Here is a 23,715-nt window from a genome sequence, read left to right on the forward strand (position 1 = left end):
AAGCAAAAACAAAAAAAGTGTCCTAATACACTAAAAAATAAATTGTACACCTTAAGAGAATGAAGTGAATGGGATTGGAATTTTGTATTGATAAAGCCCTTAACAATATTTGTTATTTGAATACCCTCAGAATAGATAGGAAACTAATTCAACCTGATCATATGCAACTAAGATACGCAGCAGAGGGATGGCTCAGTCATATGGAACATCTAATCCCAGCTCTTTGAGGTCTCTCAATATTGATTTCCATAGTGGGTGCACCAGTCTGCACTCCCACTAACAATGGAGAAGGGTTTCTTTCTCCCCACAACCCCGCCAACATTTCTTGTTGGTTGATTTCTTGATAGCAGCCATTCTTTGTGGGGTGAGGTGGAATCTCAGTGTTTTCATCTGCATCACTCGAATGACCAGTGATGTGGAACATTTTTCCATATATTTAGTTGCTGTTTTTACTTCTTTGTCTGAGAAATGTCTGTTCATTTCAGGTGCCCATTTATGAATCGGGTCTTTACATTTGGGTGGGATGATTTTTTTCTTTATGTATTCTAGATGCTAGTCCTTTTACTGAGGAACAGCTGGTAAAAATTTTTCCCACATGTAGGTTGTCTTTTAGTTCTGTTGATGGTTTCTTTTGCAGTGCAGAAGCTTTTTAATAGGATGAGATCCCAGTTGTTGATTCTTTCTATTTCCCATACTACTGAGAATTTGTTCTTAAAGTCTTTTCCTATGCCACTCTCTTCAAGAATTCTGCCTAACTTATCTTCCAGCAAATTTAGTGACTCTTTTTTAATATTTAGATCTTTAATCCACTTGGATTTTAGTTTAGTACATGGTGAAAAATAAGGGTTTAGTTTTAATCTTTGGCAGATTGGAATCCAGTTTTTCCACACCATTTATTAAAGATTGCAAATATACATGACAACAAGAAATGAAGATACTAAATAAAAATTTCAAATATACACATATATGACAGCAAAAAAGGATATGAAATAAACAAAATTTACATAACAGACTAATAATAGAAATACATTATTAGTTTGATATGATCTTCAAACTTTATGTTCTTTCTCATTTTCCTAACATATAATATTTTTGAAATAATGTAATTACAAATAAAACAAAGTTACATATTATAGTTGAGAAACTGTCCTCAAAATTTTATAATTTATAAACTCCTTGGTTTTATTAATTGATAAATATTATATGCTTGTTGATTGTACCACTTATATTTTCTAACAAAACTTCCCACCGAAAAAAATATACTTATATTTGAAATCCAAAAGCAACTAAAAGAATTCACATTTATAAGATCAGATTTTTCTGTTTCTATTTTATTATATCCCATACTTATTTTTATTATATTTTTATAAGCATAATGATAGAATTTAACAACAATACATATGTAATATTCTTTCCAAACAAATGACTATGAATTAAATCAAGCATGTAATTTAGAGAAATCATAAGGTTGCCAAAGAAACTATCAATATGCCAAATGTGCACAATCCTACCAAATTCATGACCATGTTTCTCATTTAATAGTGCATACATATGTGTAAAAGCATACCCCCCACACATATACACAATGCATATTTTCTACAATACAATATATATTTTGGTATAATAAAACAGTGCAGTGATGTGTGCAATGTTTGTGATTTGTGTGATTTGAGAAAAAGCAAATATCATCTTTGAGGGAGTTGGAGAATTTGTAATATGTACCAGATACTAAATGATATTAATGATTTATTTAAGTATAGTTATGATAAAGTTTACTTAAAAATTAATATTCATCATCAGTAGAAAATAGGTACAAAGATATACTGATGACATAACTACATTTATCTTAACAAATTTCCAACCAAACAAGCTGTAGTGACAGAAAAGAAAGTTTGTAGAAAGTACAGATGAAAGAGGAAAATGACAGATGGGCCTTAATACTTTTCATACTACTCATATATACAGATTTCATAAATTCTCAAATAAAAAAGCAAAGAAAATGAGAACCAAAATAACTCATTAATTTGGTAGACCAACATATAAAGACAAGGATTAATGTGATTTAGCTTGGCAGTGCTGCACCTGCCTTGCCAGAACAATGTGCTGAGTTTAATCCCCAGCATCAGAGGAAAAGAAGAAAAGATTTAAAAAAGCATATGTATTTTCTAACATACTCAATAGATTAAAAATAAAGTTTTTGTTATCTCTTCCTCTTGAATTGTTCCCTTCACAAGGATGTAGTGAATTTCTTTGTCTCTTTCAATCAGTTTAGGTTTGAAACTTACTTTGACTGTGACTAAGATTGCTACCCCTGCTTTTTTTCTGGGCTCCTGTTACATGAAGAAGTTTTCTGTCCTTTCACTTTCAGTCTATGGGCTTCTTTTTGCACTAGATGTGTCTGTATACAACATATTATTGGATTTTGCTTCTTAATCCATTCTGCCAGTCTATTTCTCTTGATTGGTGAATTGAGGCCATTTATATTGATGGTTATAACTGTTATGTACTAACATTGTCATATTTTTTTCGCCTTCTCCTTTTTGTTTCTTAGCTTGCCTATTTGATTTGCTCTGTTGGGCCTCATTATGCTGTTACCTTCATTGTCTTTTTCTAGGATATTGTTTAGAATTCGTTGTAGTGCTGGTTTGGTATTCATAAAGTGTCTCAGGTGTTCCTTATCATGGAACTATCTTATTTCCCCATCCATTTTGAAAGAAAGTTTTGCAGGATACATCAGTCTAGGTTGGAGGTTGTTTTCTGTTAGTACTTGAAATGTCTCATTCCAGGCTCTCCTTAACCTAAGGGTTTGTATTGAAAAGTCTGCTGTGATTCTGATGGGCTTTCCTTTGCATGTGATTTGTTTCTTGTCTCTTACTGCTTGTAGTATTTTGTTCTTTTGTTGGGTTTCTGGGATCTTGATTATTATATGTCTAGGTATAGATTTTTTTTATCACATCTAGTTGGAGTCCTATATGCCTCACTTATCTGTATGTCAAATTCTTACCCTCTGTTGGGGAGTTTTCTATAATTAATTCTGTGAACAGCTTTTTTAAGTCATTTGCATTTTATCCTACTACTTCTTGAATTCCTGTCACTTATGTTATTCTTCTTTGTATCGTTTAAGAGTTGTTGGATCAATTTCTCATGATCCCCTACTGTTTTTAAGAGACCTCTCTTTTCATGGTCACTGACTGCAATTTTTTTTTTAATTGAGTTTATTGGTACATTTAGGGATACAGTACAGTTACATTCATTGTTGGGATCATGTACCTTTACATGGCAAGTCTTGATTCTCATTTTTTTCCCCTTACCTCTGCCCTCCCTTCACCCCCTCCTCCCCTCCCCATCTACAAACACTTTATTTTCATCTTTTCATTCTCTCACATTTTTTTCTTTTCCCTTTTTGTTCTTCCCCTACGTATCACACCTTCCCTACACCTTTAGCTCCTTTCCTCCCATTTCTAAATGTCAGTAATCTTATTAGAATCTTATGCATTGTTGCAGAATATTCACACCAGGGAAACTATTTGGTATTTACACATGTGGGACTTATTTATTTCACTTAGGAGTATATCTTCAATATGTATCCATTTTCCTATGAATGAATCTATTCTCTCGCTCTTTATGGCTGAGTAATAACTGACTGCAATTTTATTGTCTATATCTGATATTCTATCTTGGGACTCTTTTATTCTTTTGTGAACACTCTCAATGGAGTGTTTCATCTCCTGGATATCTGTTCAAATCTGTCCTTTGGATTCCATTTCTTTCTTGTATTGAGCATTTATTGTTTCCAATTCTTCCTTATGCTGGGCATTCATGGCTTCTATTGTGGTGCTGAGCTCATCTATTTTTCTCTCAGTTTCTGTTCTAGAGTCTCGAATTATAACTTTCATTTTGCTCATCATCTCTATGATTATCTGGGAAATTCTGTTTTAAATTTCTCTAGAGCCTGATTGATCAGTTTTGTTACTTCCTGTACTTTGAGTTCAGGGTGTCCTGATGGTTCACTGTCAGATTTTTCATCCTCATTTGCCCCACTGTTTGCCATTGGTGAACTGGAAGTCTGTCCCTGTATCTTGCTTAAGTGTTTTCTCATTTTTGCTATTGTTGTTGGGTTATCCTTAGTTTAACCTTTAGGGTATTACTTAAATCTTCCTGATATACTTGGGCTTCAGCCCATGTGTCTCTAATGACTCAAAGACATTCTCATTTTCATAATACTGAAGAAAACGGCTCATTGAATCAATCACAATCCTTTATCCTAATTGATACAATCAGCACCACAATATAATGAAGCACAATTTGCAAATTGACCACTTATGGTAGTCATCAGTCTAGCACCTTCAAACCATGTGAATTAAATTAAAATCAAGATGCAATCCAAAATATGCTTACAGTGAATAAACTTTTCAATAAGGATATTTACCATTTAGAATGGAGGCTTAAAACAGAGTTAAGACAAGAGGAGTAGATACATAAAAGAATTAGAGAAGGTTTCATATGAAGCCAGAAGATGTAGAATGACCAGACAATAGTCAGGAAACTGTTAAATTCAAAAGGAACAAGCTAAATAGAAGTATAACAACCCTTGAGTGTGGTAGAATAAGAAAAGAACAGAAAAGAGAAAGAAAATAATAAAAAGAAATCTGAGTAAGGAGAAGAGCAGAAACAGAAAGGGAGATAAGGGATAATATAGTGGAGCAAGAGACTGAGTTGGAGAAAGAGGACAGAGAAAAAAGAGTTTGAAGGGTGAAATAAAAAAAAGAAAGAAACAAAAATGAGTTTGAAGGGCCTCTTTCAGACTATATCACTGCTGTCATAATATACAATATGTGCTGCCATGTGCTGAGCCAAGTCCCCTGATCTCAGCTACCTGGTGGCAGAACCCCACAAAGCAGACTGACCTTGGGCTGCAAGGCCTAGAGTGAGTTCCCCGACCTCCTGAAGGGTTGAACTCCACTTAGTTCTACTATAAATTTCCCCCACTCCTTCTTTAAAGATGTTCAAAGTTGGAAGCACCAGAAAATACTCATTATGACCACCTTTGCCTCTACTGAGTAGGTCCAAAGACTGGCACAATCAGTAGGTCTAAAAGCGCGAAGGGAGAGGTTGGGGTGGTTTAGGGGTGTCCGCGTGGCTACCTTTCTGGTGCTGAAGATGGTGGCAGTGGCACCTGCAGAGGAGGGCCCGGCCAAGCAGGCCCCCTGGTGCTGAAGATGGCGGGAATGCCGCCAGCAGAGGAGGGCCTAGCCGAGAAGACCCTCTGGTGATGAAAATGGCGGGAACACAGCATCTGACTTTGATAATTATTTCTGAGGGTCTATTTCTCTTTTACATTCTGAACATTCTTCCCATCAGGTATCAGAGTAACATGGCCTCTGCTGTTTTTGAGACAATCACCAACATTCAACCTAAATAGAGTGGAGGTGGAGTCTCCACACCATTTATTGAAGAGGCTGTCTTGCCTCCAGTGACAATGGTTGGCTCCTCTGTCAGAGATGAGGTAGCTGAGTACATCTGGAGTTGTTTTTGTAACTTCCACTCTATTCCACTGATTCTCAGGTCTTTTTTTTTTTTTTTTTTTTTTTGCCAGGACCATGCTGTTTTTATCACAGTGGCTTTGTAGTAGAGATTCAAATTGGAAATTGTTACACCTACTGCCATGTCTCTGTTGCCTAGGATGGCTTTTGCTATTCTAGATCTCTTCTGGTTCCAAATGAATTTTTTGATTATTTTTTCTATTTCTGTGAAATATACTATTGGAATTCCAATTGGTATTGCATTGAATCTGTATAGCAGTTTTGGTAGTATAGCCGTTTTCACTATGTTGATTCTTTCTACCCAGGAGCAGGGGATATCTTTCCATTTTATTATAATCTCTTTGATCTCTCTTTTTCAGAGTGCTGTAGTTTTCAGTGTAGAGGTCTTTTGCTTCTTTCATTAGATTGATTCCTAGATACTTCATTTTTGGGATGCTATTGTGAAAGGAACTGTTTTCCTAATTTCTTTCTCAGTGAGTCTGTTATTTGTGTAGAAGAAGGCTATTCATTTTTGAGTGTTGATTTTGTATCCAGCTATGCTGCTAAAAGTGTCAATTAATTCTAGATGTTTTTTGGTGGAGTTTCTTGGGTCTTCAATATAGAGTGTCATATCGTCAGCAAATAATGACAGTTTAACTTCTTCCTTTCCTATCTTTGTTGCTTTTATTTATTTCTCTTATCTAATTGCTGTGGCTAATGTTTACAGAACTCTATTGAAGAGGAGTGGTGATAGTTGACATCCTTGTCTTGTTTCTTATTTTAACATGAAGGTTTTCATTTTGGGGCCTTTTAATATGATGTTGGCTGTTGGTTTTTCATAGTTTTCAAGTTGAGATATAGACCATGTATTCCAATTTTTTGCAGGGTTTTTTATCATTAATGGGTGTTGAACTTTGTCAAATGCTTTTTCTGCATCTATTGAGAGGATCATATGGTTTTTGTCCTTGACTCTGTTCATATAGTGTATTAAATTTTTGATTTACATATGTTGAACCATACTTACATCCCTAATAAATCTGACTGGGTAGGATGTATGATCTTCTAGATGACCCTCTGTATTCTGTTTGCCAGTATCTTATTAAGGATTTTTGCATCTATGTTCTTTAAGGAGACTGGCCTGTAGTTCACTTACTTAGTTGGGTCTTTCCCTGGTTTTGGAATCAAAGTAACACTTGCTTCCAGGAATTAATTTGGAAATATTGCTTCCCTTTCAACCTCATTGAAAAGTTTAAAGAGTAGTGGCAGTAGTTCTCTAAATGTCTTGTAAAATTCATTGGTAAACTTTTGATTATATTTTCACTTTCACTAATTGTAATTGGGGTGCTCAGAAATTTTTTATTTTCTTCATTTAACTTTAGCAATTCATATATATCTAGAAATCTGTCCATTTCTTCTGTGTTTTCCATTTTATTAGAGTACAGGTTCTTAAAGTAGGTATTGATGATCCTCTAGATTTCTGTTGGATCTGTTATGACTTCACCTTTTTCATTCCTAATTGCTTGGATCTGAGCCTTTTCTTTCCTTTTTTGACAAGATTAGTTAAGGGTTTATTGATTTTATTTATTCTTTTTAACAACCAAATCTTTGTTTTACTTATTTTTTGTATCATTTTCTTAGTTTCCATTGCATTGATTTCTGCTCTTATATTTATAATTTCCTCTCTTGTATGAGCTTTGGGTTTTACTTCCTCTTCTTTTTCTAGGAGTCTAAGATTCATCATTAGGTTGTTTAATTGAGCTTGCTCTACTTTGCTAGTGTGGGCAGTCACTGCTATGAATTTTCCATGTAGAACTGCTTTCATTGTGTCCCATGGATTCCTGTATTTTTTTGCCTTATCATTTATTTGTAAAAACTGTCTAATTTCTTCTTTAAATCTTCTGTGATCCATTAATTATTCAGGAGAGTGTTGTTCAATTTCCATGTGATTGTGAAATTCCTATGGTTTCTTATGCTATTGATCCCCAGATGAATTCCACTATGGTTTGATAATATACAGGGGATAACTTTGATTCCTTTACATTTATTCAAACCTGTTCTATGAGCTAGGGTGTATTCTATCTTGGAGAATGACACATGTACAGCCAAAAAGAATGTATATTCTGATTTTGTAGGGTGGAACACTCAATAGACATCAAGTCCAAATGTTTAAAAGCTTAGTTCAGTTCTAATATTTTGTTGTTGATTTTTTTGCCTAGATGATCTGTCTGTTTCTGACAGTGAGGTGTTTAAGTCCCCCACTACAATTTTGTTTGTGCTTATTTATTTTTTCATGTTACTTAATATTTGTTTTATATAGTTGGAGGCATTATTATTTGGTGCATATATATTTATGATTTTCATCTCTTCTGCTTGAATTGTTCCCTTTACAAGGATGTAGTGATCTTCTTTATCTCTCAATTAGTTTTGGTTTGAAATTTACTTTGTGAATAAGATTACTACCCCTGCTTTTTTTCTGGGATCCTGTTGAATGGAAACTGTGTTCCATTCTTTCACTTTCAGTCTATGGGTTTCCTTTGGCACTAAGTGTGTTTCTTGTATACAACATAGTGCTGGATTTTGCTTCTTTATCCATTTTACCAGTCTCTCTTGATTGATGAATTGAGGCCATTGACATTGTTGGTTATAACTAATATGTACTGACCTTTTATTGTCATGTTATTGTCCTTTTGTCGACTCTTTTTACTTTTTCCCCCACTCCCTTTAGTTTCTTGCCTTGCCCATTTGATTTGCTTTGTTGGGGCTTGTGCTGTTGTGCCCTTCATTGTCTTTTTCTAGGGTATTGTTTAGAATTCCTTTTAGTGCTGGTTTGGTGTTCATGAAGTTTCTCAGGTGTGTGTGTGTGTGTGTGTGTGTGTGTGTGTGTCTGTGTGTGTGTGTAAGTGTCTTATTTCCCTATCCATTTTGAAAGAGAGTTTTTCAGCATACATCATTCTAGGTTGTAAGTTGTTTTCTTTTAGGACTTGAAATACCTCACTCCAGGCTTTCCTTGACCTGAGGGTTTGTGTTGAAAAGTCTGCTGTGATTCTGATGGGCTTTCCTTTGCATGTGATTTCTTTCTTTTCTCTTACTGCTTGTAGTATTTTGTTCTTCTGTTGGGTTTCTGGGATTTTTATTATATGTGTAGGCGTAGATTTTTCTGATCATGGCTAATTGGAGTTCTATATGCCTCACTTATCTATATGTCAAATTCTTCCCCTCTGGGAAGTTTTCTGTCTTTAATTCTGTGAACAGCTTTTTTAAGTCATTTGTATTTTCTCCTGTTATTTCATGGATTTCTATCAGTCTTATGTTATTCTTCTTTGCATCATGTAGGAGTTGTTGAATCAAATTCTCATGATCCCTTACTCATTTTAAGAGACCTCTCTTTTCATGCTCACTGAATGCAATCCTATCTTCTATATCTGAAATTCTATCTTCAAATTCATTTATCCTGCTGTGAAACTTTCAATAGAGTTTTTAATCTCCTGCATATCTGTTTGAATCTGTTTCTTGTATTCCGTTTCATTCCTGGGCATTCATGATTTCCATTTCTTTCTTATCCTGGGCCTTCATGGCTTCTATCATGAAGTGCATCTATTTTTTTTTTGTCAGTTTCTGTTCTAATCATGTCTTTTATTGTGCTCACCATCTCTGTAGTTATCTGGGAAATAATTTCTGTTTTGAATTTTTCTGGAGCCTGATTGATCTGTTTTGTTCCTTCCTGTGCTAATGAGTTCAGGGTGTCCTGATGGTTCACTGTCATACTTTTCAACCTCATTTCCCCTAGAGTTTGCCATTGGGGAACTGAAAATATGTCTTTGTGTCTGTTTAAGTTTTTTCTCATTTTTATTTTTGTTGTTGGATTGTCCTTGGTTTAATTCCTGTATTATTACTGAAATCTTCTGGATATAGTTCTGCTTTAGCTTTTGAGTCTCTAATAACACATAGACATTCTCATTTTCATAGTATCAGAAAGGACAACTCATTAAATCGATCACAATCTTTTAGCCCAATTGATACAATTAGCAACAAAATAGGATCAAGCACAGCTTACAAAATGACCATTTGTGGTAGTCATTAATCTATCGCTTTTAAACCAGGTGAATTAAATCAAAATCAAGGAGCAGCCCAACATATGTTTACAGTGAATAAGCTCTTCAATATAGTATCTTTACCCTTTAGGATGGGGTCTTAGAGTTACTATGAGAGCAGTAGATAGGTATAAGAATTTGAGAATTTTTCAAGTGAAGCTAGAGGACACAGGACAACCACACAAACTTTAGGAAACTGTTGAAGAAAGGAGGGAAAGACACAGTGAAAGAATAAGGACAAAAATTGAACCACTTCACAGTAATAGGGACTCACTTTCCTTTGAAACTATTGACCTTTGAGAGAAGGAAAATGAGAGAAGAAAAGAAAATAAAGAGAGAAGAAAAAACAATAAAAGAAGTGATCCAAGTTAAGGCAGGAACAGGAAGGGAGATGAAGAATAATATGGGGGAGCAAGAAATAAGTTGGAAAAACGAAGAAAGAAAAGAAAATTAGTGGAATGAGGAAAAGAAAGAAAAAGGGGAATTTGAAGGGCCTCTTACAGACTAAATCTGTGCCATCACAACACAATATGTGCAGCCATGTGCAGAACTAGGTCATTTAGTTTCAGCTAGTCAATTGCTGACCTCTAAGATTCAGGCTGAATTCAGGCTGCAAGTCGCAAATTGAGCTCCCTGACTTACTGCAGGGTTGAATTCTGCAAGGTTCTACTGCTAGTTCCCTCTGCCCTTTCTCTGAAGATAGTCAAAGTTCTGATGGAAGGTGGTGATCTCTCCAACTTACCAACTGTAGATCTGATGTGCTGAGCTCCCTGACTTACTGCAGGGTTGAATTCTGCAAGGTTCTACTGCTAGTTCCCTCTGCCCTTTCTCTGAAGATAGTCAAAGTTCTGATGGAAGGTGGTGATCTCTCCAACTTACCAACTATGGAGATCTGATGTGCCTTTACTGCACTTGTTCACTTCTGCTATATCTTCTGGAACCCAGAAAAATGAACTTTATGACCACCTGTGCCTCTGCAAATTGGATCTAAGAACTGGCACAATCAGGAGCACTGAGAGCACAGTGGGTGGATATTGCAGAGGCACCCACATGGCCAACCAGTCTTCACCAGTTGGCTTGCTGCAGGCCAGACGAGGACTGAATCTCTGAGTAGCTGACCCAGACCTCCTTCTTCCCCTTGATGCAAGTGGGGTGAGGCCAGGGCAAGGGCAGACCTACCAGGTGGGCAACCAGTCCTCACCAGTTGGTTTGTTGCAGGCCAGAACAAGGATGGGATCTCTGCACAGCTAACCCAGACCTCCTCCTTTTGCTCTGCAACTATTTCTCTTTATGTGCCCAAGAAGCTTATGCTGACACTTCATTTTTCAGGAAACCAAGAGAATTTTCTAACTCAATAAAATTACAAAAAGTTGATATAATAATCACAGGATTTAATAAATAATAATTGCTATTAGAATAGTTTCAGAGGTGTACTCTGTGTTTTATATGAAAATATCCCTACAATTCTAAGTTACAGGACTGTTCTGTGCACATAAGGAAACTGAGGCACACTGTAGCTTTCAGGTGGTCCATTAACATTTCCTACTATTTAGAAATCCTCCTTGATAATAACTGTGATATGAAGCAAAGGCAATTTTTAAGAGATAAAAGACATATCTTTTAAAATTTAGTGAAGTCCTTTCTAGGCCAAAATAATTTATGCTTTCAATTCTTCTCAGAAGTTGTGAGGTTTCAAATAGAAAGGAGGTAGATGGAGGGTGGCGTACATGATAAAAGAGGCAGATTTCATTTAATAGTGTACTGTCTGAGAAGATAGATTAGAAACATAAAGAGCTAATAACATCAAAGATTTTCTCTGCTAGGTTATCTTTTGTACATTAATTATACAGAAGAGCCTGCTCAAATGGGTATCTGGCTGTAAGAGTACCTCTTAAGAGAGAGTTCTTTACTCTGCACTTGAGGTAAGAGATATTATCTAAGAACTGTTAGGGAGATAAGTTGATACATAAAACAAAGTTTATTTCATTTGTAGTACATAGGTGCATTCATTTAACTGACCAATGAATCACAATGGTATAGGAGGGAAAATCACTATGACAGATACTATCAGGTCATCCATGTGTTAATCTACACTGCAGCACATTGCTTTATTTTATTTTGGGGGATTGAATTCAAGTACTTCACACTGAGGTATATTTCTAGCCTTTTTAATTTGTTTTTGAGACAGGATCTTGCTAAGTAACTAAGTTGCCTGAGCTGGGCTCAAATTTGTGATCTTCCTGCCTCAGCCTCTATGAGTGTTAGGATTACAGATTCACTGAAACTTTAAATCAAATGTCGGTGAAAACTGCTTTGAATTTGAAATATTTTAAGATACTTTTGTTTGTGCTTTTTCTATGTTATGTAAAATAATATACTCCAATAATCTTTTACTACGGATTTCTTATTAATTTTTTCTGATAAATAAAAATGAGAATTTTTAATGTTTCCCTATACCCCCTTTTAAAGATAGCACAGTTTCCAAATAACAAAGAAGAACATTGTGCATAATTTGGAGAGGAGGATTTGTTTTGGGTTTTGGGTTTTTTGTTTGTTTGTTGTTTTGGGGGGGGTTTATTTGGTACTGAACTTTTTTTTTTTTTTTAAACTTGAGAACTTGCACTTGCCAGGCAGGCAGCAGAACCTCTGAGCTAAATTATCCCTGGCCCCAGTATACATTATTTTTCAAACTTAAAATTCTCTAATTTAAGGATGCTATTTGTATCTGTTTTGGTTGGTGAACGCATTTTGCACAAATAAAAATTGGGTTTTTTTAACTCTTTTGTGAAATCCACATTGTTTTTAAAATCAAGGGGGTGGAAATAAGATGTAATTAACTATTACATAGAATTACTTCACCTGGAATATTATTCATCATACATCGTTTAATTTAATCTTCCCAACCAGGAGTTAGAGCAGTCTTGTTTTCATTCAATTGTCAATTCTTTTGTTTTTGTCTCATAAAATTAAAACTTAGAAAACTATTTATTTTCTGTTTGCTTGTATTTTTAAATATATTTCTACTGCTGTTTCCCCCAGTTATTTTCTTACTTATTCCATCACTTTTTTTTCCCCCCCTGAGTGACCTGGTCTGCCATTTTTTATAGTATTCATAGTTACTACACAGGTTCCATCCAGTAATAGGCTTTCCTGCCCTTCTGACCACCTGTTCCCTTTTTCTTTTATTAGACATAAAATTCTTATATTGGTTTATGAACAAAACCAGTGGTTAGCAAACATGATGCTAATCCTCACTGGACCTAGTAAAATAAATCTAAGAGGTTTATTTAGCATACACGCATGCACACTGCTTTAAAAGCAATCATTTAAACAATTTTGCTTCTCTTGCAGAAACATGATGGCCATTTCACAGTCATCCAGTTGGTCGGCATGCTCCGTGGCATTGCATCAGGCATGAAGTACCTTTCGGATATGGGTTATGTTCATCGAGATCTAGCAGCTAGGAATATATTGGTGAACAGCAATTTAGTATGCAAAGTTTCTGATTTTGGTCTCTCTCGAGTACTGGAAGATGATCCAGAAGCTGCTTATACGACAACTGTAAGTTTACATGTTTTTGGCCAAGGTAGTTTGCTTACTTTTATAATTTTGAATATTGTCACAGTAATTCTGCTTTTGCTTTCTCAATTTTTGGCTCTTGTTTATCAGTTTCCTAAATTCACATCAGTATTTAACTAAGAGGTGTTTGCTATAGCTAAGGTAAGGACCTACTTTTTAAAATATATATCTGACTATTTTTCTTTGTAATATCCCAGAACTTTAACATCATTCCTTGTCATTACTACTCTCTCAACAATCTACCTCCTCCCGAGTTATTTTCAATGTTTCAATAATTAGAGCTCATCATAGGCCAATAATGCAACCCAATGAGAATTCAAGAATAGTAAGGAAGCAGTATTTAGAAAATGACCATGACTTTTTATTGTTATGGCATATACAGTAATACTTGAAAATGAACAATGCAAGTTTTTTTGAGATATAAGAAGGCTCTCTAAATCTTTCTTCAAATAATAAATAGGGAAATTTTGAGCAAAAATAAAAGGCTAAAATTTTAGAAACAAACTATCACCAACAAATTATATAATATGAATTTGACCCACAAATAGTTTATTTTTGAAAGGTTCAAAGCAAATTTAACCTGTTGATATCTGTGCTGTTGTTTTATGTAGTTTCATTGTCTCTGTTCAGGTATATTAAAGCTACTAATTTGTAAGACTATAATGTAGTCTATTGTTTCTTAAACAAAACCCTTTGCCATTGACTCATTTGATATCTGTTGTTTCTTAAACAAAACCCTTTGCCATTGACTCATTTGACAATCAGCTTAAAAGAAAAATAAGTTACTACAACTATTCAAGATGTTTTAGTCTATTTTCTTTTTCTAACCTTACAAATTATTTTGAAATATTCAACTCCATTATTTAATTCGCTTTGATTTCATTTTTCATTTTGAGTTTTTTTTACTTCACTGTATTCAATTACTCCAGAATGGATTCAAGTTTAATACTTTGAGTGAAATATTTTATGCCCTTACTATGTTTGCTTTGTAGAAATTATTCACCTTAATTTGTCAATATGGTTCTAAGAAAAATAAATTAAGTCCTGAACCTGATATGTAAGGTAACAGTACCTACTGGTCTTTCAAGTTAAATAAAAAGCTTCATAAAATTGTCTATCAAGCATGAAAATGAGTTATTTTAGAAAAAATCAGTATGTTCAACTCCATCTCTTAATTAGAAAATATCATAACTGTCTTTCAGTTTAAGGCCTTTATTTTTTTCTTTTATTTTTATAAATATATAACTGTGACAGCTTTTGGAATTCTAGAAAAGTATATATAAAATTTTATATCAAGAATATTTTCCAGCCCTAGAAAATATTTTAAATTATTATATAAAAGTTGTAAAAGATAATGTTCATAAATATGGTAACACATGCAATATGTCTAAAGAATAAAATGAGATGACTAATAGACTATTTTCACTACAGGCCTATTAGGTACATTTGAAGCCACTGCTTTTTAAAATAGAAAGATAGTAACTAGATTTATGATACTAATTAAATTAGTAACCCAAGTTTGATATACACTACATACAGGTTTTTTAAAATCAATTTTGACATCCAGATTCTAGGCTTTTTCTCTTTTGTGGTAACAGGGCTGTGAAGTCTAGAATAGTACTACAAAAAATTATATTACCAGAATATTTAGACTCCAAAAAGTGCCTGTGAAATACCATGGACTATATCCTAATTAGAAATATCTCTGAATTTAAGAACTTGCAACTAAATAGCAAATAGTATGACTAAATAGCTATTTTATAAAAGTCTCAGAATTACCTTACTCCTCACAGAATTTTGGAGTGCAAAATATACATTGATTGCTTCATTTTATTTATTTATTTTGCAGGTACCAGGGATCAAACTCAGGACCTTGCACTTGCCAGGCGGGTGCAGCGCCACTGAGCTACATCCCTAGTCCCTGATTGCTTCACGTTATAATGAGAATGAATATTCCATATATAACATAGAAAAATGTTGCCTTCAGGAGTTTAAGCTTTGACAGGCAGACTCGTGCTTTCTTGCAACTCAGTGCATTAAGTGTTGTTGTAGAGGTCTGATAAAAATGTATGGACATGCCAAGAGAAGTCTGAAGAAAGTCTCACAAAAAATAAATTATGAATCAAATCTAAAAATTTAGTAAAAGTGGTTGGAGAAAAGGCCATCCAGATGAGGGAAGAGAGCAGACACAGAAATGTGGGGCAGTAAATGAGGAGACTGATGGAAATGTGGATAGTTTGAAGTGGAGACCAGAAGTCTGAAAGGGCTGAGTATTTTAGAAATAATTGTGAAGGTACTTGAGTGACACTACACGGAATTTGAACAATTTTCTATAGCAACCAAGAGGCACACATCAATTTATTCAAGAGAAGTAGCAATAATAGGTGCATGTCCTAGAAGATGTTATTGATAATAATATAAAGGCAGTAAAGATTGAAGGACAAGGTGATGTGGTAGCAGAGGCTAATTAGGCATTATTTTATACTGAAGGCCAAAAGCCATATTACTTTAATTAGAGTAGTAACGATTAGGATAATAAGAAGAAGAGAGAACTGAAAATCATTGTGAACACAATTTATAAGACTCAGTAAGTAATTAAATATAAACTAGAAGGCAAATGAGGTTTTAAAGATGACATTAATATTTCTAGATCAAACAACTAATTGAATAAAGATGCTGTTAGTAAAGACACAGAATCCCTGTTAAAAATAGTCTAGCGATCTGTATTAGAATACAAACAAAATTATAATGAAATATCACAGATACTCTATCTCAAAGTTATCAGACGTGAATAACGTGCAGTACCTAGTAACCTCTCTGGAAAGCACAAAAGGATACTACTGGTCTACAGAAGGGGTCAAAGAAAAGCTAGAAACTATGCTTATGTCCATTTATCCAAGTTTTGACCGATTAAAGGACTCAAAAAATGTTGAAAACCTGCTTCTGTTGAAAACTCCCACTGTCAGTATGGGGAAGCTAGTGAAAGAATTTAACTTTAAAATTCCTAATTTTTAAAGGTCCGTTTTTAACATCTAGATATCAGTAGCAGGTATTTCAGGTGAGGCATGTAAACTGGTGCTGAAATACATCATGAGTTTGCAAAGGAACCTTTTAGATGAGGTAATGGCTTGGACATTAAGAAATGTGCATCATTTGCATTTGTCATTTTTTTAGATGCTTCGTAGGATTCAGGAATACCTGTTTCTGCAGACATTAGCCTAGGCTGGTCTCGAACTCACAGCGATCCTCCTACCTCAGCCTCCCAAGTGCTGGGATTACAGGCATGCACCTCCACCATGCCCGGCTTTTTACAGACATCTTTCTTAAACTGAGAACTGTCTTTGCAGATTTATCTTATTAAAATAAACAACAACAGAACAGACCCAAAAAGCACTGAATTTGTACTGTGCCAAAATGTTGAGAGGCAATAATTTTTTTTCTTCAGAGGCCAAGGGAAGTATAGATCTGTAAATGTATTTTAAGCAGTAAAACCACTGAAATTCAAGTGAATCCTTAAATGGACTGAGTGTTTGCCCATGTGTACAAGTCCAGGATTTGTGCACTGGGACAGTGCTTCAGAAGGGAGCTGGCTTAGCTCTGAGTCAAAAGCTTTCACCTTGCACCAGATCTCTGAAGTTGGGCTGAACCCACTCCGCAAGGAATGTGTCTATTCAGTTTCCCCAGAGGAGGAGGCCCTGAAGATGTGTGGCATCAGGGGAGAGGGCGGGAAGGAGAGGAGCAGCGGAGAGAATGATTCATGGGAGGCCATAAATTAATGTTGTGTCATGCCCACCTGTTGTCTCAGGTATCTGACAAATGATTGTAGACAATCATGGCATTTTATGATTTTTCAAAAAAGGTTCTGTTTTAAGGTGCAGAGGGAGGACAGGCTGACAGTGGGGAGCTTGGGGTAGTGGAAGCTTTTGTCATGCTTGGGATTTTGTGACTATTCTAAATGCTGATTCATTAGGGATTATTTCAGTTGAAGCCAACTGGTGGTGGTGATGGAGTGGGGGAAGAACATGAGTAGAGAAGGAAAGAAGGAGACAAAAAGGACACAGGCTCACTTAAGGAAGCCCTTCCCAACCAGGATGCTCCACAAAAACAATATGAAATCCATGGTGAAAAGTAACACACATGCATATGCGAGTTCTGCGTGGAGTCCTGTTGAGTGGGCACCATGAGGGGAAGCTTCCCTCCCTCAAGCCCACCTCTGAGAAGGTGTAGGAGAAAGAGTGAGGGCTGGGGAAAGGCAAGATCTCTGTTATTCTGGTCCATTTAATGCTGTAACGTCTTAATTCTTCTAGCTTTAAGAGGAAATCAAGAGTTCAGATTTGAAAGGAGGTGGTATGGGTGGAGGGAATGCCAACAGAACAACACTGATTATAATGTGAGAAAAGTGTATTTTGTATTTTATTAAATATTGTTCAATTTTTTAATGAAAAGAAAGAAATGTGCATTATGAATCAAAAACAGAATGGAAAAATACACAAATATATGATCTTAGCTGAGAACTGAGACCTTGTTTTAATGGCCAATTCTATGAATAACTTAGCATGCACTTAGGAAAAATTGGTGAATGATTATGATCCACACCTAACAATACATGTATAATTAGTGTTATTTGATTAAATGAATCTGCACAACATGTACTGACAGTTTGGGTTGTTTTAATTTAATTGCACAGTGTCCTATCTTGTTAAAATTTAGCTGTTCCAGAAAGGGCGGAGCAAGGATTTCGCTCAGTGGTTCTGGCACCTGCCTCGCAAGCATAAGGGCCTGAGTCCGATCCCTGGTACCAAAAAATTAAAAAAGAGGAAGAAAAAAATTTAACTGCTAAGATATTGTTTCCTTTTTATGAGTCTTACACACTCACATGAATTACTGTTTTATAACTAATTCCAGAAGAGGGACTCTATCTCATTTGAATATTGCTAAGCAACCCCATCTTATACTTATATTGAAAACACTAAGCCTCTTTGCTATCAATTATGGAAACAAGGTTCTATTTACCTAAAAAGGACATTAAAAGATATATTATAGCTCACACCCATCTGTTTTGAGATGTTTCATTTAAAATATAAGGATAGTGTTCCCATTTTTTAAAAAATTATGAGTAACTTCCTCATATTTTGAAGATTAAAATAAAATGGAAGAACCATTTTATTGTATCTGCTAAAATTATGATTACTTGAATTTCATTTTCATTATGTTCATATTGTGTTATCCAAGGCAATTTTGATTTTTTTCTTCAATAGCAGGAATTCCATTCAAGCATTTTTTTTTTCACCTAGAGCCTCTTCACTGGAAGCACATATTTATATAATCACTGTTGTGTTAACATCTTAAAACAATTAATTTTACATTCATGAGACCCCTTCTGAGCTCTGACATTTAAGCTCCTTTTCTAAACAAAATATGAGAAAAAAGTAAATGTATCAATCTCAAGCATGGCTTCTAAAATCAGATACTATCCAGTACACTGGATTTTTTTAATTACTGAAAAAATATTTTTAACGTTAGATTTTGAAGAATACAACTTTGTCCTGTGAAATCTCACCACAGGAATTTTCTGTTCAAGATATTCATTGTGGAGAAGACACTGTGCTAAGATACAAGGTGCACAAAGCCAGCCTAGTTCAGCCAGGACAAACTGAAGAGTGGCTTGTACTCCAATGTTTTTTTTTAAAGCTTAACCCAGCTAAAAACAAGGGAGTATGGTTTTTTTGAGTGCAAAAGCAGACCCTCAGGAAGGAAAACATGAAACCTGCTGGCCTATACAAAGCTACATATAATATAAGCACAGGCTTCTACACGAAGTTTACTGAAAAGTTCAAATAAAGTAAATGGTGCTATCTGTTAAACTAAATTCAGCTATGTAAGTATAAAGAAAAATGAGAAAAATATCAATGTTATCAGAAAGATATAATATGAAAAGTTACATAACTTCATATTGAATTAAAAAGGTGATAAGTAGATAAACCTTGGAAGAGTGAAAAATAATAAAATCCAGGTTAAATGAATTAAAGTCATCCTCAATAAAGGAGCTACATTGTTGAGGAAAAATAACAAAATGTCTCCACACACACACACACACACACACAAAAAAAAAAATAGCTCTTAGATTTCTTACTCAGTAGAAACTACAGTAGCAGTCAGTCACGTTTAGTCAAATATATAGACCATTATAATTAGTTGAAGAGGAAGAAATAGATGTGCTAAATCTAGGCTTCCTAATTTAAAAGGAAAAATACTCTTGAACAAGGCAGTGCTTGATAGGCTAATTTCATGAAATGAAATTTTAAGATTTCTTATTTAATGTTTCCAATGTGCACTTTTAGTAAAGGAAATTCTAATCTAAGATATAAAAGCTATATTTTCAGAAATTTGTGGTCTCTACACATGGAGCTGGAAGACCAGAAACTAAATCCTTAACAATGGAGATGAAAGGATAACATGTGCTAAATGTAGGGAAAGTGTCTTCTCCAATACCTGTTTGAGGTATAAACATGAGGTATGGATATCAGCTTGTATCACATGTAGGTTAGAAGGCTAGGGTCCAGCTCAGTGAAAGAGTGATTGCCTAACATGGAAAAAGCCCTGGGAGACTGAGAGAGGTGGGGTGGAGAGAGAGGAACAAACAGAGACAGAGAGAGAGAGTGTATGAATGATAAATCAAAATCATACTGGTAGTTAAAGAGGACAATGATATCAGAAGGGCATTGTGTTTTTAGCGTTGGCATCACTATGACCAAAATACCTGAGAATATCAACTTAAAGAAAGGTTTATTTTGGCTCATTTTCAGATTTCAGTTTATGTTTATTTAGCTCCTTGCTTCTACCTCAGAGTGACAGAAACATACAAAAGGATAGTTCCAACAAAAATTATGAAGATGAGATCATCTAAACTTAGGCAGATAAGCCATGATTGGAGAAAATAGTTTCTATCATTTGGGCAGGAAACATGTGGCAAAACATAGCAGCTCACCTCAAGGCAGAAAGCAGAGAGAGAGAGAGATTCAGAGGAGAAGCCAGAGAAAAAAAGTTACCCTTCAAATAAACAAATCCAATGACCAACTTCCTCTAAGTAGACCCCATCTCCCTTTCTTTACTACCACCCAGTAGCGCCATCTGCTGGAGATGAGGCTTTTAATACATGATTTTTGGGAAACATGTTAAGATCCAAACCATAATATGTGTAAAACACCTATGAAGTAAATAAACTACTTGACAATGATAAATATAAAGCAAAAGGTGGAAATACAACTCAATATATTAACACAGAAAATTATTATTTAAACTTGGATGGAGTATACTTAGAATAGAGTGCTTTTCTTGAGTATTGAGACTCTGGATTCTACTTCCAGTACCAAAAATAAGAAGAAGGTGAAGGAGCAAAAGAATTTCTCAAAAAGCCTTCATCTCTGAGACTTACAGGAAAAAGCAGTCTATGATAATTTTCAGAGCTCTTTATAGGAAAAACAAAAATAAAAAAAGGAAAATATTTGAAGATCTGCATACACAGATGAGCAAAGGACTGAAAAAGAGGATAGTTCCATCAAAATTTTGAAAATGAGCCCATATAACTCAGTCATATAAAGTATTAAGAAGATTCAAAGACATTTGGTATATGAAAAGATTTTATAAACAAATCTTCAGTATCACAGGAACTAGCACAAAGAATAAAAACCTAGGATCTCATCTTTTTAAAAAGCCTATCAGAATCACAATGGACTTTTCAACACAAACCCTCAAGTTAAGGAATTTCAAGCTTTAAAAGAAAACAACCTCCAACCTAGGCTAATTATTCCTCCAAAACTCACTTTCAAAATTGATGGAGAAATATGATATTTTCATGACAAAGAACACCTGAGAACTTCATGAATACCAAATGAGCACTCCAAACAATTTTTTTAAATACCCTAGAAAAAGGAAATGAAGGACACAACTCCATGAGGCCCAACAGAGTAAATCCAATAGACAAGAATTGAATGGGAGAGGGAGAAAAATAAAAAAGAACCAACAACAGGAAAATAATATGACAATGAAAAGTCAATACATATCAGTTATAACCATCAATGTTAGTGGCCTCAATTCACCAATAAAAAGAAATGGACTGGCAGAATGGATTCAGAAGCAAAATCCAACAATATGTTGCACACAAGAAACACACCTACTTGAAAAAGAAACTCATAGACTAAAAGTGAAAGGATGAAAACAGTTCTCCTTGCAACAGCAATGTGGAAAAAAGCAGGGGTAGCCATCTTATTTTCAGACAAAGTAAGTTTCAAACCCAAACTAATTAAAAGGTTGCAGACTGGGGATTTAGCCCAGCAGTTCAGGGGCCTGCCTTGCAAGCGCAAGGACACTAGTTCAATCCCCGATACCAAAAAAAGAAAAAATAAAAGGTCGCTATATCCTTGTAAAAGGAACAATCCAAGAAGAAGATATGACAATCATAAATATATATGCACCAAATACTAATGCCCACAACAATTCAAAACAAATATTAAGGGACATGAAAAACCAAATAAGCACTAATACAATTATAGTGGAGGAACCTCATTACCCCACTGTCAAAAATAGACAGATCATTGAGACTAAAAATCAATAATGAAATACTAGAACTGAGCTAAGTTTTTGAATAAATGAACTTAATATACAGAGTGTTCCACCCTACAAAATCAGAATATACATTCTTTTCAGCTAAATGTGGGTCATTTTCCAAAATAGACCACATGCTAGCTCACAGAACATTTTAAAGTAGTGCCAGGGATTTAACTCAGTGGTTCTGCTACTTGCCTTGCAAGTGTAAGGTCCTGAGTTTGATTCCTGGTACCACAAAAAAAGAAGTACATGATTAAGTAAATGCAAAGGAATTGAAGTTATCCCATATATATTATCAGACCATAGTGCAATTAAATTGGAGAACAATAGCATAAGAAACAAACACATGGAAATTGAATAACATGCTCCTGAACAATCAATGGGTTACAGCAGAAATTAAAGAAGAAATTAGACTGTTTTTACAATTTAATGACAATACCAGTATAACATATAAGAATCTATGAGATACAATAAAAGCAGTTTTATGTGGAAAATTCATATGCCCACACAAGGGAAATAGAATGAGCTCAAATAAACAACCTAATGGTAAATCTTAAGGTCCTAGAAAAAGAACAATAGAAATGCAAAGATCATATAAGGGAGGAAATTATAAAGATCAGAGTAAAAATAAATGCAATAAAAACTAAGACAATGATACCAAAAAAATCAATGAATAAAAGAGTTGGTTTTTTGAAAGAGTAGATAAACTTGATAAACCCTAAGCCAACCTTGTCAAAAAAAAAAAAAAAAAGGCTCAGATTTATGCAATTTGGAGTGAAAAAGGTGAAGTCACAACAGACCCAGAAGAAATCCATAGGATCATCAATATCTACTTTGAGAACCTGTATTCTAATAAATTAGAAAACACAGAAGAAATGGACAGATTTCTAGATACATATGAATTATCAAAGTTGAACAAAGAAAATATAAAAATTCTAAACACTCCAATTACAATCAGTGAAATCAAAAATGTAACTAAAAATTTACCAACAAAGAAAAGCCGAGGCCCTGCTGGATTCACTGCTAAATTCTACAGGACATATAGAGAAGAACTATTGCCACTGCTCTTTAAGCTTTTCAGTGAAATTGAAAGGGAAGCAATACTTCCAAATTCATTCCTGGAAGCAAATGTTACTTTGATTCCAAAACCAGGGAAAGACCCAACCAAGAAAAGAGAACTACAGGTGAATCTCCCCAATGAACATAGATGCAAAAATCCTCAATAAAAAAAACTGACAAACAGAATACCAAGGGTCTTCAAGATTATACACCCTGACCAAGTTCAATTTATCCCAAGGATGCAAGGATGGTTCAATATGTAAATCAATAAATATAATACACCATATTAACAGAGTCAAGGACAAAACCCATATATTGATCTCTATAGATGCGTAAAAGGAACTTGACAAAATGCAACAATCATTCGTGATTAAAACCCTGAAGAAAACTGAAATTTCTCAACTTTATCTATAAAAAACCAAAAGCCAACACCATACTAAATGGTTAAAAACTGAAAACCTGCATGCTAAAATCAGGAATAAGACAAAGATGTTCACTATCACCACTCCTGTTCAAAATAGTTTTGGAAACATTAGCTACAAGCAATTAGACAAGAGAAAGAAGTAAACCCAATAAAGATAAGAAAAGAAGAAGTGAAACTATTATTATTTGCTGATGATATAATATTCTACACAAAACACCCAAAAAACTCCACCAAAAGACTTCTAGACTTAATTGAAACTTTCAGTAGAGTAGCTGGATACAAGGTCAACATTCAAATATCAATAGCCTTCTACAACACAAGTAACAGACTCACTGAGAGAGAAATTAGGGCAACAATCCCTTTCACAATAGCATCCAAAAAAATGAAATATCTAGGAATCAATCTAATAAAGGAAGCAAAAGACCTCTACATT

At 34.7% G+C, this 23,715-nt stretch overlaps 1 protein-coding gene across 3 annotated transcripts in view; it reads left to right on the plus strand.

The window, feature by feature from the left end:
* Epha6 (EPH receptor A6) overlaps positions 1-23,715 on the plus strand; it is an 891,558-nt gene that overhangs the window by 747,504 nt on the left and 120,339 nt on the right. For all 3 annotated transcript variants that reach the window (XM_010644592.2, XM_033768075.1, XM_010644584.2), the window contains one exon: positions 12,965-13,174. In XM_010644592.2, the coding sequence (XP_010642894.1) occupies positions 12,965-13,174 (210 nt within the window). The remainder of the gene's footprint in view (positions 1-12,964; positions 13,175-23,715) is intronic.

Source organism: Fukomys damarensis, unplaced genomic scaffold (assembly GCF_012274545.1).
Source record: "Fukomys damarensis isolate Sample0158 unplaced genomic scaffold, DMR_v1.0_HiC HiC_scaffold_24, whole genome shotgun sequence".
Classification (NCBI taxonomy): Eukaryota; Metazoa; Chordata; class Mammalia; order Rodentia; family Bathyergidae; genus Fukomys; species Fukomys damarensis.